The sequence below is a fragment of the Cynoglossus semilaevis genome, chromosome 16, assembly GCF_000523025.1.
Source record: "Cynoglossus semilaevis isolate Cse_v1.0 chromosome 16, Cse_v1.0, whole genome shotgun sequence".
Lineage (NCBI taxonomy): Eukaryota > Metazoa > Chordata > Actinopteri > Pleuronectiformes > Cynoglossidae > Cynoglossus > Cynoglossus semilaevis.
Window position 1 is genome coordinate 1,605,552 of NC_024322.1, and position 17,903 is coordinate 1,623,454.

The 17,903-nt window shown below is 40.2% G+C and overlaps 3 protein-coding genes across 4 annotated transcripts in view; 1 reads left to right on the forward strand and 2 right to left on the reverse strand.

The window, feature by feature from the left end:
• pde11a (phosphodiesterase 11a) overlaps positions 1 to 2,800 on the reverse strand; it is a 37,512-nt gene extending 34,712 nt beyond the window's left edge. Inside the window, exon 1 of the mRNA XM_008327878.3 lies at positions 689 to 2,800. Coding sequence (XP_008326100.1) covers positions 689 to 1,654 — 966 coding nt within the window. The 5' untranslated portion in view covers positions 1,655 to 2,800. The remainder of the gene's footprint in view (positions 1 to 688) is intronic.
• A 146-nt stretch (positions 2,801 to 2,946) lies between these two features.
• On the reverse strand, positions 2,947 to 5,096 carry LOC103391581 (cytochrome c). The gene is made up of 3 exons (XM_008327879.2): positions 4,954 to 5,096; positions 3,613 to 3,789; positions 2,947 to 3,524 (listed from the first exon to the last, which is right to left on the reverse strand). Exons 2-3 carry the CDS (start codon positions 3,782 to 3,784, stop codon positions 3,379 to 3,381), a joined length of 318 nt encoding a protein of 105 aa, XP_008326101.1. The 5' UTR covers positions 3,785 to 3,789; positions 4,954 to 5,096; the 3' UTR covers positions 2,947 to 3,378.
• Positions 5,097 to 6,430: 1,334 nt separating this feature from the next.
• osbpl6 (oxysterol binding protein-like 6) overlaps positions 6,431 to 17,903 on the forward strand; it is a 27,472-nt gene continuing 15,999 nt past the window's right edge. Inside the window, exons 1-2 of one of the 2 annotated variants that reach the window (XM_008327881.3) lie at positions 6,431 to 6,950; positions 14,926 to 15,170. In XM_008327881.3, coding sequence (XP_008326103.1) covers positions 15,024 to 15,170 — 147 coding nt within the window. In that variant the 5' untranslated portion in view covers positions 6,431 to 6,950; positions 14,926 to 15,023. The remainder of the gene's footprint in view (positions 6,951 to 14,925; positions 15,171 to 17,903) is intronic. The other variant, XM_008327880.3, reaches the window with a different exon arrangement.

The window sequence follows — 17,903 nt, forward strand, 5'->3', positions numbered from 1 at the left end:
ATAACCTTTCAGTGGCTGCAGCAATAACTCAGTGGGACGCACACCCCAGTTTGGTAACCACTGCCCAACAGTGTCCCTCAGTGCTCTGTTATTATTTCTGTTGAGGTCAGTGGGGTTGTTAGAGAGATTATTGGTCAGAACACACCACCAGTTGAATATGTCTGTGGACAGACCTTACACTACTGCAGCATTTCCTTACAGTGTGGTTGTTAAGTTTCCCTCATTTTTACTGTTAAATATAATATAAACAAATAAAAAAACAAATATAAAAGATTTGCTGTGTTCCATCCGAGTTCACTAAAAGTGTAATTTGAACACAATTTGATTGCAATTGCATTTCTGTTTCATGTAAAAGTACTTTAAGTAGGAAACTTGGGTCCTTACACGTTGGTACTATCAAATCTGGTCCTCTAGAAACTAGTGTTTGTCTAGGTAATTTGATTTGTGATCTGATTTTGTCCTACATTTCACACGATGCCTCATTAGAATCACTGCTGTTTGCTGTGAACCTGGTCGTTTCCATGCACTTAACCCTGTTGCACGGATTGAGAGATAATAATAATAATAATAATAATAATAATAATAATAATAATAATGACTGAAGAAACTGAGAGAAAATGATGTTTCTCTGCTATTTTCTGTGACTCATGCAGATGCACACACAGGCAGGATGAAGAGGAGCAGGCACCTGATAGGCGTCAGGGATGTTCACTGTCTCTCCGTGTTCTGCCACATAACCAATGATCCCTTTCCCCCACGGAACTTGAACTTCGTCCGAATTCATGGACGGTAAAACTGTGGTTCCTGCGTGCACGTCGAAGAATTTGGACACCAGTGTTTTCTTGTTGCCGGTTCCCTCCACCAGAAACAGGGAGCACCGGTCAGCGTCCACCATGATGCAAACAAACACCAGGATCTTATAGCTGAGACTAGTTAGATCCAAGTCGTTGGAGATGTCCTTAACGAGCTCCAGAAAGAACTCTCTCTCGTTGTGCTCCTTGAGGTAATATTTGAAATCCACAGCCGTGGACGGGTACTGTGGGATGTTGACTCTGGACTCCAGCAGTGCGCTCAGGATGTGCGCAGTGGTCGGGGGAAGAGAGCTGGCTTTCCTCAGCAGGGCTCTCCTCCTCATGCTGGTCAGCGGCTCCTGGGCCCTGGAGTTGACGTGTTCGTCGTATGTCCTGTTCACGTTGATGGCCTTGGACCTGGCGAAAGTTTTGCGCAGCTCCTTCTGCGAGGCTCTGCGCTGCAGACCGTCACATTTGCTCGCCCAGCTGTCCTTACACGCGCTACTCTTCTCCTCCCTTGGCTCAGCTGGAGCCTGAGTCGGAGGAGCCTGAGCCGGAGGAGCCTGAACCTGGAGAGACGCCTGAACCACAGAAGGACTTTTGCTTGCCTGGTGATTCTTCAGCCATTTCTCCACCATGCTATAATTCCCCTTTCTGTTCAGATAGTCCTCGAATAACTCGGGGTGCGAGTCCAGAAAAGTTTCCACGTCACAGAACAACATATTGGACACTGCCATGTCTCTGTCGCTGGTGGCCCTCGGTGAGCCAAATCCACGGAGTTGTGCAGAGAAATAGCATCTATGAGGCTTTTGCTGAGGGCTGAAGTCGAGAACTGTTTGAGAGCCGCAACTTCCAAGATGCATATGCTGGAAACACTCCTGAAGTCCGGGTTGCGTGTTCAGTTTCCACTCTGGAGAAGGATGGAGAGTCCCTTTGCGCACCGGCGCTCGCCTCCACGGCGTCTCCTCACTAATTCCCACATCATCTGAAGCCAATGTGTGGAGGCAAATTGATGCTGGCGAAGAGGGAATCCAACACTGAGCGAGCAGCGAGCATCGCTTCACCGTGCCGTGGGTCTCCTCCTGTGCTAGTGATGCTGGCTGTGGTTGGCTCTGTACCGCTGACGCTCCTGTCGTCACACAAACACCGAGCTCAGGTTTGCCTCCGCTCTCACTCCTCTGACCATTTGAACCGTTTGCCCTCCTTTTCAGAAAAGACGCACTTCACTGTGATGGAGATGACGCTAAACACGGGGTGATCATCCATTCCACGGCCCTGAAAATTACATTAATGTGAATAATCGAGTTAGTCACGATGAAGGAATTCACTTGTATTCACTTGTATATTTCTTTTCTTAATGATGATGAAATCCAGCTTCAGTCACCACGCTAATCCAAACGTATAGACTTCATAAAAGGCGAACAAGCAGACCCACTATGTGTGAGAGCGTTATTATTATTTAATGAAATTATACCCCAACACTGTCAACATATCAGATTCCTCTGCTGCATCTCTACTGTAAGGCCTTTGGTGATGGCACTGCAACGCTGACAGGAGTCATCAAAGTGAGTGACTGCCGCCAGTATTTGCTCATCAATAATAGATGCCGCAACTCGACGTTACACATATAAACAAGTTTCACAGACGTGTCGGTCGCGGGGTGCTGCGGTAGTCTTCTTAGTTTATACTATAAAGTAACAGCAACATCTTAAATCATACATTTGATATTCTTTTAAAAAAGAAAAGCAAGACAAATCCCCCCATTAATAATCAGATAATGAAGGTGTACTTACGAGATTTCAGCGCGAGAGGGCGCCGTGGTCCACAATTTACAATCAAACAATACGCGGTCAGCAGTCCTACAGTATAATTGTCATGTCAACTGACGTTTACCCTAAAACTATAAATCAGATAGTGCCCAAATTGAATAATCAATTTGAAGATAGGACTGTGATGACTCCAAAAACACTATCAGTAAAAGGTTGGCGCTGTATCAGCAACATACATACACACGCATACAGACATATATACTTACATACACATACACATATGCACATATAGGTATTCTCCAACCTGCAAATATAGCAAACTATGAGGTTTTTTCATAATTGCATATACCAAATTCTACAAACAGAATAGGGTAAAAAAAAAACTCAAATAATTGTGTTTAATGTTTTTCATTTTCGGGCTTAATGATGAAGCACTCAACAGAAGTAGCGTCAGTGATCAGAACAAGGATATCAAAACCTACAAACATGAAATTGTGTGGGAACATTAAATAACAAGTAATTTTGAAAACCTAATGAATAATTACAAGTTATTCAATTTAGAATGCACAGTACATGCTCTATAAATTAACAATAAAAAGGAGCCTGTTAAAACCAGGGTATACAATTTACTCCAGCGCAGAGTACTGTGTCAGAAACAGAGATGGCAACAAAACCATCATTATCCAGTCTGCTTCATGTCCTCCTTGACTTTGACACTATCATAAGACCTGGCCTCTTGAGCAGTTTGTCCAAATTAAAAAAAAAAAAGAAGAATGAGGAAAAACTAGCAGATGAAGATGGTGCCGATCAAAACTACTTTATGATGTTGCTGACTTGAGATATGCAATAAGGTCAGCGCGCTCATTCTTCTTTTTGATGCCAGCAAAGATCATCTTTGTTCCTGGAATGTACTTCTTGGGATTCTCCAAATAAACCATCAGAGTGTCTTCATTCCAAATAATACCTGCATAAAACACAGAATACTGTTTTAATCGAAGGGTCTTTGGCCAAGGGTGAGTCACATTGTGGTTCGGATACAAGCAAATGCTTACCTTTGCTTTTGTTGGCATCGGTGTAGGAGAAGCCCTCAGCTTGGCCTGTTTTGCGCCCAAACAGACCCCAAAGATTGGGTCCCACCTTGTGCTTTCCACCATTCTCCACAGTATGGCACTGGGCACACTTCTGGACAAAGGCCTTCTTTCCCTTTTCAATGTCTGCAGGCATGTTTACTGTGAACACAAGTATGTACGTTACAGGTTACACAACTTACTCACTTAGATAAGTATTTATCACTTTCAGATTTGATGACCAAACTCTAAAGTTCTATTACTTCAAAGAGTTTTCCTCACCCACAGTTATAGTAGCTACAGCAAAAGTGAGAGCAATAAAAACTGTCACTGCATTACAGAGAAGTGACTCAATAGTCTTAGCAGGCGTGCAAACCACTGATTTAAAATGTACTTTATACCTTGCAGCCATACTATTCAATAAACTTTTAGTCTATAAAAGTCTGTATATGGATGGAATGAATTCCAAAGTAAAACGGCCAAACACAACACATGCTAAGTTAATGTCTGAAAATTATTTTAAAAGGCAAAAGTATTTGCTTTTCAGTCGTTTGTTCATATGAAACTGGTGACAATGGTTGAGTTCTTGAATGGTGAACTCAGAAATGGTGATTCACTGTATTCTTCTGTACTACCTCCTCAGCTTCCTTTTCCCAGAATATATTGCTCAATGCTTGAAACGTCAATTATTCGTATCACTATTATAAACATAATATCCAACTGTAGGTAAATATATAAAACTGGGTATGGCACAAATCTAATTTGGAATTCCCTCGCTTTTACTGCAGACAAAGTAGAGATTCGCAATCCGCCACGAGGGGGAGTCCCCTCCTCGCCGTACACAATAGACCTGTTAAACAGACAGGAGTAGCGTTAGGTAACGTTCCCTAGAGCCTCCTCTTTCGCCGTAACGACTACGTTTTGTGTATTGTTATGGCCTTTAGCTTGGCCTGAAACGTAAGCAGCAAGGTTACTTGACTTTGTTTTTGTCACATTTGCTTCAAGGGTGAGAGTTAGCAACATTCCAAGACCAGTTTCCTGAATGACCAGAATTCAACAGACAATAAACGAGATAGTTATCAGTAAACAACGACTCTTTGCTCTAACGACATTATCCTACTTTTAGTATAAATATTTTGTCGTCTTGCCCGTACCTTTTCAAGAAAATGAAATTAAAAGGGTACCGGAACTATGTGCCGGCCGGCATTAGCCCACGTTGCACATAGCAAAAACTGGTTGTAACCGCATTGAAGGACACAGATTTGTTACGACCACCATAAAATATGTAATTTTTTTTATGATTAACATAATGAGCGTAAGTCTTACCTCTGAAATCGACTTCTTAAGTCCACCCTCTAGCTAGGTCGTGTTCAGCCGAAGATCTGTCCTTCTACTGCCCTTCCCCAAGACTTTTACTATACTATCAACGTGCTTCCGCTTTGTGAAGACATTTCCGTTTGACGTCATACGTCACGCGACTTGTTTTTATCACGCTTTACCCCAGTGTTGCGAAACTGGGCAATGTGATATCGGTCAATGTTACAGCAGCAAGAACCAAGGTTATTTAAGGTGTTCTGTGTGAAACGTGTGTGTATTAGTGTGATATCCCACGTCTGTTGGCAACTCTTGAATGAAAACTAGTTTTACTTTAAATTTATTGAAAATACACACATAAAATATGACTTATCTCGTGGAGAACCGTTTTTTAATTTGCACCATACTGCAAATGAGTTCCTCACAGGCGGCCGACATATTGGATCACCACGTTTGGAGGACAATCTACATTCGATACCTCCAAAAAAGTCAAATGACTTAAGCCTCAAAACAAAAGCTGTAGTTTGTTACCAGTAATAATTAAAGAAACTACCGTTTTATGTAAGGATAATTTGTTTTTACTGGTTTTATACACAAAAATATGTACTTCTACACCTCTGCTCTTAATCCACCTGATTTGTATTAATTTAAATACACTTGTATAATACTTATGTGGTGGATGAGATATGTGAATCCAGACGTGAATCATCATAAGAATCATGTTATATCATAATATTTTGTAAATCAACCACACAGTTCACATAAAACAACACGTTTTTTCAATTTATATTAGTGGTTTTCTTCCAGTATTAAATAAAAAAAACAAATAAAGATATTAATGAGGTATTAAAGAGGTATTAAAAAGTGAAATGAATAAGTGGAGAATAACTAAATAAAATGATTTACATATCCTAGATTTTCAAACATTTGAGTAGCCAGTTTCACCTTGACTATTCTGGTAACCAGTTCACATGGGGCAGGTCAGAGCCTAAACCAGTATGTCCAAAGTGAGTGTGCCTACCATGAAATCTGATCTCCTCCCCTTCTTAAACAGTCCAGAGACAGGCTCCACTGCTCTTCTCTGACTGGTTTGTTCATTCAACCTATGAGGAGATATTTTAGAATGACCTCTAACCATACTATAGACAGGTTTAGTTCAAGCTACTCCTGTAAGGTGTCCTCAAGTTGCCACTCCACTGACTGAGTATGCTGGTCTCCTGACGTTAAACAATTATATACTTATACACAGAGAGATACATTGAAACTTAACAGCGTATCTGATTTCTCCTTATTTGTCTTTGAAGAAGTTATACTTTTATATTTTTTTGACAATTCAATAATATACTTTTAATTATTATTATTATTATATTTTAAAAGTATAATAATATATATAACAATAATCTGTCATTTAAATTAGTCACAAAAACAGGTGAGGAAAAACATCTGCTAATGTTCAATCTCAATAATTGAGAAACGAGTGCTTAAGATGGTCCAATACGTTTTACGTTTTTAGTAATTTATCCTAAAATACGGTGGGTTTTTTTTCTTGTGTCCCCAAAACGTCGACGTATACCTGCCAAACGAACGTTTAAAAAGGAACCCCAGATCCGCACTTGCTGTTGCTCGGTCGCCACGTTTTATAATCAGCCCTGGGCCGCCGTCCTCTGATCCACTCCCGTGTTTAGTTCCCGCTCAAAGCTCCTCTTGCTGCAGGGAGGAGCGAAATGAGTGCAGCTGAGCGCTGAGCATCACAACCCGCATTCAGGGAAACGGCCCAACACAGCACTTTTATTTTTTTCCCCACTTCTCCCACGCTGTTCTTAGCCTCTGTTTAACTTTAATGATAAGGAAAAATATAAACATTTTCAATGTGGCGGTCAGTGAGATGCGCTGCCCTGTGAGGAAGCTGGGAATCTCTGGTCAGTGAAGGGAGACCCCCGCTCTCCGCCCCCGATTGTTTCCTACGCCGACAACTGTACAGACATGCTCAGCACTTCGCAGCTGTTAAGGTAATTATACCTTTTTGTCTAACCTTAATTAATATTACACAACAGCAACTACTCTTTTAAAACAGCGCCACGTTACAATGAAGAGGCTGGTGGAGCTCAGCAAGCTTAACACAAGGATAGCCCCAGCATCTTCATCCTCATCCATATGCATCCCATCAGTGAGGAGCAGTCAGACATGATCACATAGACTCTCATCATCTAAAAATGACTTCTATCCGGTAGAAATCTCACAACAGCAGGGACACTTCCACCCCCACTCTCCAACCTTCCATAAATGCATGGAGGTTGTGGATGGAGGTGACGAAACCTCCAGTCATCACACATCCTACTCAATACCCGACTTTGGAAACCCAAATGCGTCACTGACGTTTCGACCTTTTTACCTAAGCTTCCCCCTCCCCCCCAGCAAACCAAGTCCCCCATGGACAGACTGCTATCAAGTGTTAAAAGAATATTGACGAGCAGTGGGGTTGCCCTTTACTCTGTATGTTTCTGTGGTCAGGGTTGTCCTGTGTGTGTCGATGATGCAAAAAGACATCCAAAGTTGACTAACTTCTGCTCTGTTGCTAACAGGATGTCATTTATACAACATCTCAATGTCTGATTTCGACAGAAGAAAAACTGAAGGTCAGGCAGTGACTTTGCAGATGTTTAAAATAGCAACCATTACACTAAAAAGCAGCAGAGAGCGAGCAGGAGGAAGCCCCTGTTTAATAATCAACAGTGTTTACTCTGATTTTAAAATATGTTTGATTATTCAAAAGTCACAATGAGGTAATTAAAATCTCAGGATAAAAGTGTGTGAAATACACAATATTTATTCCATTACATTTATATTGTTCAGATGCTCAAACTTGACCTAAAATATTGTACATGTGTACATGGCTAAATCTGGTAGGTTGCAGTGCAGGATAATACTATTATTGTCATTATTATTTTTTACAGAAGGACATATTCTGCTCAGGCTGCATATATGACCGTGAGGCGGATCTTGTGCTAAATTTTGTGTCCCATTTCCAAATCATGACTACTGGGCCTCTGATGTCCCAGAAAGAAACACTTACTTTTTATAATCTGTGAACAATATACTAAAACTGCCAAAGAAAATATCCTGTGCCTACACAATGGAAATTGCTCTTAGATAGCACAAAGCCTCGTACACTCCAAGGTGGAAGTGGTTAGTAGATGAATCAATGACTGTTTAAGTTTGTTTTAGCCAACCACAACATTCTCATCATTTTTATAACAAGTGAGAATACATAAAAAAATACTACATTTGAAGCCTAATTTCTTCTTTTCATGAACAAAAAGACTAGCTGACCAATTGAAAACAGTTATCACATGATTAGTCACTGGATTCAGCACCAGTGTGCTTAAGATATTGCCTTATCTAACTTCTGTTGTCTATTATTTAATTTGAGCCTTTAAGATCTTGAGCACATAAATTCTTATACTATCCTATCTGTGTGTTTGAGAGTTAATTTCTTTTGCAAAGTTAGTAACTTGAGCCATTGTGTTTTTTTCGGTTTTAAATTCCAGGTACTTTAGGTACTGTCAGTTTTCTATCACCCTTATAACATTTACATAACATTACAACAACCTTATACATTACTGTGATTTTCAGTTCACCAGCTTCTACAATAAAAGCTTTGTATGTTGTGAAGAAAGTTTGAGAGCTTAAAAGAGGTTAATCGCTGAGGAACCCTGGGGTTAAACTGCTTCTATCCTGTTGAATGATGCTTCAGAATAAAACTAAAACAGGGCGATGTGTTCACCGCCCCCTGGTGTCCTGCTGGATATTGACTTGATGGATTACAGCCTGCCATATTATAGGCAGGTAAATGGTGACAACATGGCTGCGCTGATTGATCTGACTTATTATTCAGTTATACATTCTGACAATGTCTGTCCTCAACGTCCCTGTAATATAATCCTGGGCCGTAGGTCGGCCTTTGATGGCCCACTTTAATTATGCAACATGGGGGGAGAGGAGCAGACCTCGTACCATGTAGACCGATGGTCCATAATGTTTTACTGTGGGTGGGTTAGATGTGTTCAAAACCACAACTATAAAGTGATTTCCTCTTTAGTCTAAAGAACACATGCCGTCACTCTGGATGTTGGTACTAATAGCAGTAAACATCCTCTATATGGGTATTGATTCACATCCTATTTTTAGTATTAATTCTCCTAGTTTGGTACTGTTTTGATATCTTGGTTTATTTTTACTCATCAAAAAAGTAATACTCAACACCCTTTTGATTTGAGAGACACCATCTTGAGACCAAATTAAAAAAGCTAACTGAAGCTAACTGAAAAGCTAAAACCTAACCACTTTTCTTGTTGCCAAGGTTTCCGAAACCAGCATTGCTACTTTCAGTACCCTCAGGGTTAACCTGACGGCTACAGCCACTACTTATATACAGTTTCGTGATCACACGTCATACATTTTCACACCTACACAGATGTTAACACTTATTGACAGATGACTGCCAATACTTTTTATACAATTATCAACTGATCTTTGAAAATATTGTGGTTCACTTTTTAAACCAAGTGTACATTTACACAGTGGCCTGGAGTGTGGAAGAATTCAGCAGCTCGTTCTCTTTTCTCTCTTTTTTCTGGAGCAGGCTGTTCTTGCAGCTGAAAGCGTCTGACTTTGTGGCTCTAATAATGCCACATTAATCACCATTTATGAAAGGTACTTCAACAGATGATACTTTACAAGATGGGACTGTCAGAGGAGGCTCTGATGGAAGTTTGTGCAGATGCTGAGATTATCATGTGGAATGATCAAGATGGTTGGGATTAGAAAAGAGTGAATCAGAAGGACGGCAGAGGTCAAACAGACAAGTGAAAAGAAGAGGACATGGTTTGATGATGGGCCGAGGACTGATAGTGAATACAGTACTGGACGAAGGATGGGATACATGGAAACCTGTTGGAGATTTGCAGACTTTTTGCAACAATACATGTAGTTGGTTGTAGTAACAGTAGAAAGTGGGAAAGGTGAGATGGAAGCAATTCAGCTTTTGTAGTGATCCCTAAAAACACAACTAAAAAAAGGAATTGACCATTTTGAACAGCTTGCATTTCACTTCCCTTATTTAAAAGTGCTGTTCCATGCATTTTGGTGCAATTTCAGTTTTATAATAATTTTAAGCATTTCACATATGTAAGCTGTAAAGATCATCCACAGCCAGCCTTAGTTACTATAGAACATCCTGGCTAAATTTAGCACAGAGCTCCGCAGCGTTATGGGACTGTGCACCTCCAAAATGGTATTTCTACTACAATCTCACCGTAAATAAAAATGTTACCAAAGTCATTAGGTTTACCAACCAACAACAAAACATAATCTGTACATTTGTCATCCTTAGTTACCATTATAAATATATTTACTAGGAGTTTCAAAGAAAATACAATCACGAAAAATTAAAAACTAAAATGATAATAGATGAACATGCACGATCATTCCAGACAGTTCAGTCTTAAATGAAATCGTTGTCTCCCGGTAATGACTGGTCATTAGAGCTGTTTACTCAGCATGTGTGAAGTCCCCTGAGATGTTCTGTGAACATTGAATGAATATCTGACCTCCATCCTCACTAATAAACAGACAATGGCACTGAGGTCAGAGGTGAGGATGACATTTTTATTGTCACTGACTGAATGATGTGTGACCAGCTTTACAGTCTTTGCCTTAAGCAACGATGAGGAGATGAAACAGAAAATAAGCTTCAGTAAGATAATGCGTTGTAGTTAGTGTTCATAGTGTTCATCAAAAATAAACATATTCTTAGCTTCATGGCTTATCTGTCTCTGATTTCAAATTAGCTGCACAGCTTTTATTAAGTTTTAATCATGTTTTATTACGGATCATTTGTTCTCAGATCATTACGTCTGCCGGTCATATTCTCCGATATAATCACTAGAGTTAAATCTCTAATGAACGTACTTGTAATCACAGCAACAGAGTGGCCAGTATGAACAACCGCAGCTATTCTCACTTTAGCTATGAATGTGGTCGAACCATTCAAGTGTGGTGGCATTTTAGTCCAACATGAGGCATTACAGGAATGTGGCCAAAAGGCTGCTTTGGACTCAGACTCTTCCATACTAATGTCATTGTTGATTCCTGGGACTAAAGGCTGCTCTGTGTGCAGAAGTCTATTAAAACTCTGCAGCTACAGTCAATTATCTCAGCTGCTCGAGTTTGAACATATAGTGCATCAAAAGTAATGCATCCACTGAATGTGTGTGTGTGAGTGCATACTATTGAACATTACTTCGTCTGATGCACATTTACTATCATTTTAGAGTTAGTTCAAATCTGGGTTAAACATCAATCCCAGAGGTTTAAATTATATTTTCACAGAGGGCCTATGGTCTATATTTGATCCTATTATTAACACCTTTATAAATCTAGATCTAAGTCCTGACAAACACAGGACATCTTATGGAATGACAACTTTAATCTATATTTAAAACAGTTAAAAATATTTCAGATGTTTAATCATTTTATTTTTGGCCACTTGAAATCACCTGGTGGGCTGAATCGTGCCTGCGGGCTGCAGGTTTGACACTTGTTTGACCTACACCGAGTAGTGTTTGATATAGGAGTGAGGCTAAAACAACATACTAACAAGACTGTGAAAAGATATGAGCTCAAGACTTTTCCTCATCGGCAGCAAAACACCAGACTGTCTTCTCCGTGGAACAGTTTTGCAATTTTACAGTACATTTCATCCTCAAGTGTTTGGTCCTAAAATTAGCCTGTTGTAACAGAGTGGACACAGAATTGCACTGCAGCAAAGCAGTGTTTCTTTATTCACACCCCGGAGAGCACATAATCATTGACCAACCACCACTTTGCAGAAAGAGTCCAGTATTTGGTTTGACACTGTTCTCCGGGTCATGGTTAGGTGCTGTAGAGTAGAAGTGTTAATGTAGCATCTGTGTCCTCCTGCTCACAGAGGATCATAATCATGGTGGATGGATTTAGAAGATTAAGCTCATGACTAATCAACTGCTGACATCCCCCCGCCCCCCCCCCCCCCCCCCCCCCCCCCTCCCCACACACACACACACACACGGTTACTCCCCTTACATGGAGCTGCTGTCTTTCTGTTCTGGTATAATTGTGCCATAGATGGCAATATTATTAGGTTTGGAGAAGCTTTAGAATAAAGACATTGACTTCAAACCATGTTCTACAATGGCTGCTGGTACTTTAACACTTTTAGTTCCTACAATAACCGATAAACTTCTTCATGATAAACTTGAGTCATTTACCCCTAATGCCAGTAGTTTCTATATATAACAGAACATTTCCATTAATTAATTAATTGCAATGTGTATATGTTGGAAAGATTTTAGTGAGTTATTAAAAACATTTCAATATGTGAAAAAAACCTCACAACAACCGACACTCTTTTAGCCCTGTGGTCTAAATCGTAGCTCATGAACTGCATTAGCGCTGCCCCACAGTCACCGATGAACAGTGGATTAAAATAGCCAGGTTTGAAGTGCTCCTCACATGTCCTTCATTACTAGGGCAAGGACAAAGGCTCTATTAAGTGGCTAAGTGGTGAACGTTGTAGTACAGTAGCTTAGGTCCTCGTTGGCTTAAGACAGGGCGGGGAAGATGATGACGTCTCAGGCTGTGAATTATAGATGGTGGTGTGCCTGTGTGTGTGTTTGTTGTGTGTATGTGCTGCAGGATTACATGTGAGCGTGCCTTCTGCTGAAACGTGCGGAGCTGCTGTACAGCAGACTTGTGACATGTGGGAGTGCTGATGTCAACAATGACAACTGTTCTCTAAGATACATAATGAATGGTCTTTTAAAAAATCACACTAATGGCAGTCTGATCAAATGTAAACAACAGACTTTTTTGGATCTTGTACTGTCAAGTATTAGTAGCAGGGCTGTCAAAATGAGCGTGTTAATTCATTTATAAAGATTAAACAAGAAACAACATGAACAAACCATTCACCCTAATGGTAGTTGGGGAACTCTGCATGATTGAATGGCATTTTTCTGGAAACTATTCTTGTATGTCCCATCTTAAATTTAGGAAAAATGTAAATAATTTAGCTACATTAAAAAGGCATAGTCGTCTATAGTTTTACTTTCCACTCTGTAGTATTCTAAAAGCCTATTATTACAGTAAACCATCACATTCTTCTCTCATTCCAGAGCACGTTTACATTTAAATCCAATGATATTTGCATTAACATCACAGGCGACAGTGGAGCTTCTACTAGTAACCACGGAAACCACCAGCACAATGACCAAAATACTACAAGTATACTGCATCAATGTTACCATGCTTAATCATCTACTTTGTGATTTACAGTACTTATCACTAATCGTCTTCTCTGTTGTACTTCTCCTCATTTCTGACTCCTTTCTCATTCTGCAAACACAGATGATCCTCGTCACATGTTATCGTGTAACAAAATGCCACCGAGTGCGTCAGCTTTGTGCAGTCAGGTGTTGTTGTTGTGCTGTTTGTTTTTTCCACAGTTGATATATGTTTCATCAGTGACGGAACCTCCTGAGAGTTCACAGTTAGTTAGACAGCACCACTGCAGGGAGTGTCAGCATGGTGCATCCCAACATAGTCACTGCTGGAACCAGGTACTTCCTTACTGCTGTCTGAAATGTATTGGACACATTAAAGCTAATAGACCAAATGTGTGCAATATACGCAGGTGAATGATTTAAAAAATGGAAACCCAGGAAATAGGTTTAAAGCAGCAGTAACTAGTTTCAGGTCTTCTTCTTTCCATAGAATGTGGTGCAAGGTTTAGAAGATTTTTCTGACCTCAGTTTTTAGAAATTGATGCTCAAGGGTGGTATAGCTTAGTGGCATTTGTATGATTGATGACTTGTACATCTAACTGCTGCCTGGTTTTGACAGTTTTGACATTTTTGTGCTTATAAATAGGGATTTCTGTCTTGCAATCCGAAAGACAGAATCCATTTCATTTCTTACTGTGTTGACTGAGGTGTTGTAGTGAGTTGGCAGTCAGATGGAGTGTGTTACCTAATTTAGTTGTTGTGTACATTGACCCTTAGTAAATTATTCACCATTGATTGTTGGTAATTCCTGGGTTTTCTTGGTAATTTGCAGTGTTTTATTGCAAAGCCGATAAACAATTGTTGTAAACTGACATTTTTATTCCCCGCACGCTTTAACTGTAAACACAGTTCGGTGCATTTATTTACTGAGGTTAAGTCAATGTATAGAATAGAAGCTGAAGCTAATGCAGGTTAGAGCTGGGTTGAAGGACTCATTAATTGATTTGTCTGGAATCACAGAAAACTCCAGACTACCATTTCCTGTGAGTGGACAGACTCTGAGGAAATAAATTTAATAAACTTGTCAGACGATACTCAAACAAGATAATCTCTGTTATAGTGTAGGATCCACAATGGAGAAGCTGTGGAGCTATAGTATAATCTGTTTGTCAAACTTGTTCATTTCTTAATGAATACATTTGTCATTTAACACCTCAAATATACACTCATCTAGTGTGTGAGAAAATAAATGTCTTTTGAATTGTGAGTGACCTCTTTTCAGCATCTGTGTGACATTTTCAACCATTTATTATTTCAGGGGGTTATAAAGTGTAACTGTTATTGACATGTCTAATAGAAATGTCTAATTTTACGAAGTACTGCTCCAACTGAAATGGTAAATGAAGGCTTGTTATCCGCTGAAGAGAAACTACAAAAACAGCTTTGAAGGACAGTTCAGTGTGTCTCTGATGAGCATCTGTGGGTTTTATTATCATCCTGAACCTAATTAAGTACACTTGTAAATGCTCACACACACACACACACTTATTTTTGATGTGAATAAATGACACTGAGTCAGTACCAGAGTTGGTGTAAACACTTGAACTGCGATGGGAGCAGAAAGGCAGAGTGATCAATTAAATCCTGACCTTCGTTTTTACAGATGAACAGACAGAGTTGAAGGACGTGTCAAAAGATGCTCCTGATCTTCAGGGGGCAGTGTTGAGGGAGGTCCACACAGCCAACCCGCTCTGTCACACCATGTCTTACCACCAACACTACCAGCGAGGCTCCCAGGGCCGCACCATGAGCTCTGAGGAGCGAAGCTCCTTGCAGGGCAACAAGACTTCCACACCCGTTCATAAGAGCGCCTCCTCCTCGTCTTCATCGCAGCGCGACAGCCGACAGGTAATATTCATGTTACATGAGGGGTAAATCAAGTGGAGAATATAGTAAGAATTCTCCCACTATGAGATTATCTATCTGTTACTTTTACTATTATTATGCTAACACAGGCATAATTAAAGTCTAACAACTTTTATATCGAATATCAAAACAGCCTTTTCTATTATTTATGTTATTTTTAAGGTGCATTGCTCAATGGATCTGGATACACATATTGACAAACTAGAGGTTAAAAAGTAAGAGTAAGCCACCAGAGGGCGACTCTTATGGTTGCGAAAAAAACAAACAGCTGTGTGTTAATGAAGGAGGCATCTTCCCTTCACTTGATTTACTACAGTAATAGATGTTTTAAGGAAGGATCCAGTTTTTGGTCCACTTCCACAGGACACAGTGACAGTTTTTGTAAATTATAGTTGTACTCATAAGAAATTATATTCTGTGTGACGCAAGGTATTTTCCTCAAGGACGTTTGGAAGCTCTCCTCCATAGAGAGCATCGATTTGCAGCTAATCCTACACTTTTTATTCTCCGCACTGAACCGTTGCTGCATGAATTGAGTCATCTTTTCGCTAGAAAAAAAAGAAAAGTCTTTGTAGCCAACACAATGGCTTATTGATATGCGCACAAACATGGCTGTTGTCAAATGTCAATTCTTGCAACACATCGCTGTTGTTGCTGCAGTTTTAATTAAGATTTGTCTTTATGCTTTGAACTATTTAAGTTAATTATTATAGATATTTTAATTTATAAATAAATAAATCCAAATGCAGTACTTCTTAAATAGTGGGGCGGGGGCGCTGTGAGATGCCAGAAGGGGCTTGAGGGGTTTCCAATAGAATATGGCACACTGGACTTGAATGATAACAAGCCTCCAGTCATTAGGTGGCAGCAACTCATACAGTGGTTTGTACAGATAAATGTCATCAGATTCTCAGTAGTATTTCAATTCACGGGGGTGTTGGCCTGGGTTGGTCTCTTGATCCATCTGTTTGTTACCAATCAGAGAAAACAGCTCTGACCAGTTCAATAAACACGTGAAGCCCCCAGCCCTCAGGCACTCACTGAACTGCTGTGTCACTGTGGCCATGTTGAAATACGACACCCAAACTGGAATCTCTGACATCACAGATTTTCCATCGGGGAACTGGTTCATGAATATTTCATTAGGGACCGGTTTGGCGCTCCGCTGAACATGTGGCAGACGGTGGTAAGCAGTGAGGGAGCCCAGCTCCTCACTGCAGGAGATGGCTCTCCAAGGAGATAAGCAGAATCAAAGCCTGGTTGAGAAGTATAATCAGGGGCCTGCTGTGAAGAAGGTGCTTGGTCATTCCAATCCTTCTGCTAGTTCTGTCCTAGTCAGATATATTACTGGTAGTTGGGTGAAAATATTTGTATTCAGTTGTACTCAGTTATTAAGCTCTTGTCCATGAAAACTTCAGTAAATCACTTCAGTAACTCCCCCCTCCTCCCATAGAGATTACACTGAATGTATATGGGATTTTCACTTTGATCGCACAAGGTGAACAGCACTTTAACTTTGCTGGGAACACAGTAGTAAACCTAACACTGAAGTATTGATCTTTTCACCAAAGGGACCTGTTTGTACGTAAGCAAATAGTGGCAGTATCTGGGTATTTTTTTTGCAGACAGATGAGATTACTGAAGTACTGTACACAGTAACTTTTGAGTGACAGCTTTGAGGGAGGTTCATTCGGAAACATCTGACATCTGCTAAGCTGCTATATATTGAAAATGTCAACTATGACAAAAGCTTCAATCACGTAGACCAGTGATGAACAACTGGCAGCCCGCACTGAATCATCCAATCTGGCCCACGGCTGGATTCTAAGATCATGAGGATCAAAGAGAAAATACTGCGTGGTCCCAACAATTAAAGTAACAACTGAGATTTAAATAACCATCAGTAATCCCCACCGTTCATGAGTCTATTCACAGTCTGTTAGACAAAAATGTACATTTTTTCTTCATCTTATGTGAGTGCCCTGCTCCAGGGTGCCTGTCCACATAAAAATTCTTTCCATCTGACAAGTATAGTTGGTAACCCTGGACATAGACCTTGCTCCATGTGTGATTAGCACCTCACCCTGCTCTTCCATCATTTCATGTGCGATGCATTCACACAGTATAACTGTACTGGTATTTCCTTATCTCTGCAAACCACACATGCACAGCTCACTACAAAGAAAATAAAACAACAAGTGAGAGAAATGATGTAAGAAGATGGGTATTGTAAGATCTTAAAATGTCATGTCATCTCTTTATTCCTGGACCGTGTTTGTTCGTCTCATGGGGGTCTCTGTAGTGAACAACAGAAGAGTGGAAAATGACAGGTATTGAATAAAAAATGGCAGCTGCATCTTACAAGGGCTTCCCCCCCTTCAACCAAATGCCATTCTCTCTAATTGTTACTGAAAAGTGGAGCCTAGTGGAGTCAGCTCAGGTCTGTATACACAGCTGCTTTGGAAGAGCCACAGTAGGAAATATCTGCTAACACAAGATACTTTGTTGTATTTTCTGCAAAAAAAACTTGACCAAATGTCAGTGAAGATTAACTGGGCAGGAAACAGAGGATGTGGATTCATCCAGATGTCAGAGCAAAGCAACGACTTTCAACTACAGGATATCTACACTCAGAGATTAGAATGAACACTGTAACAGTTTTTAAGTATAAAAACCTGGCGGAACTCCCTGTTATACAGTGTATAGACTGAAAAT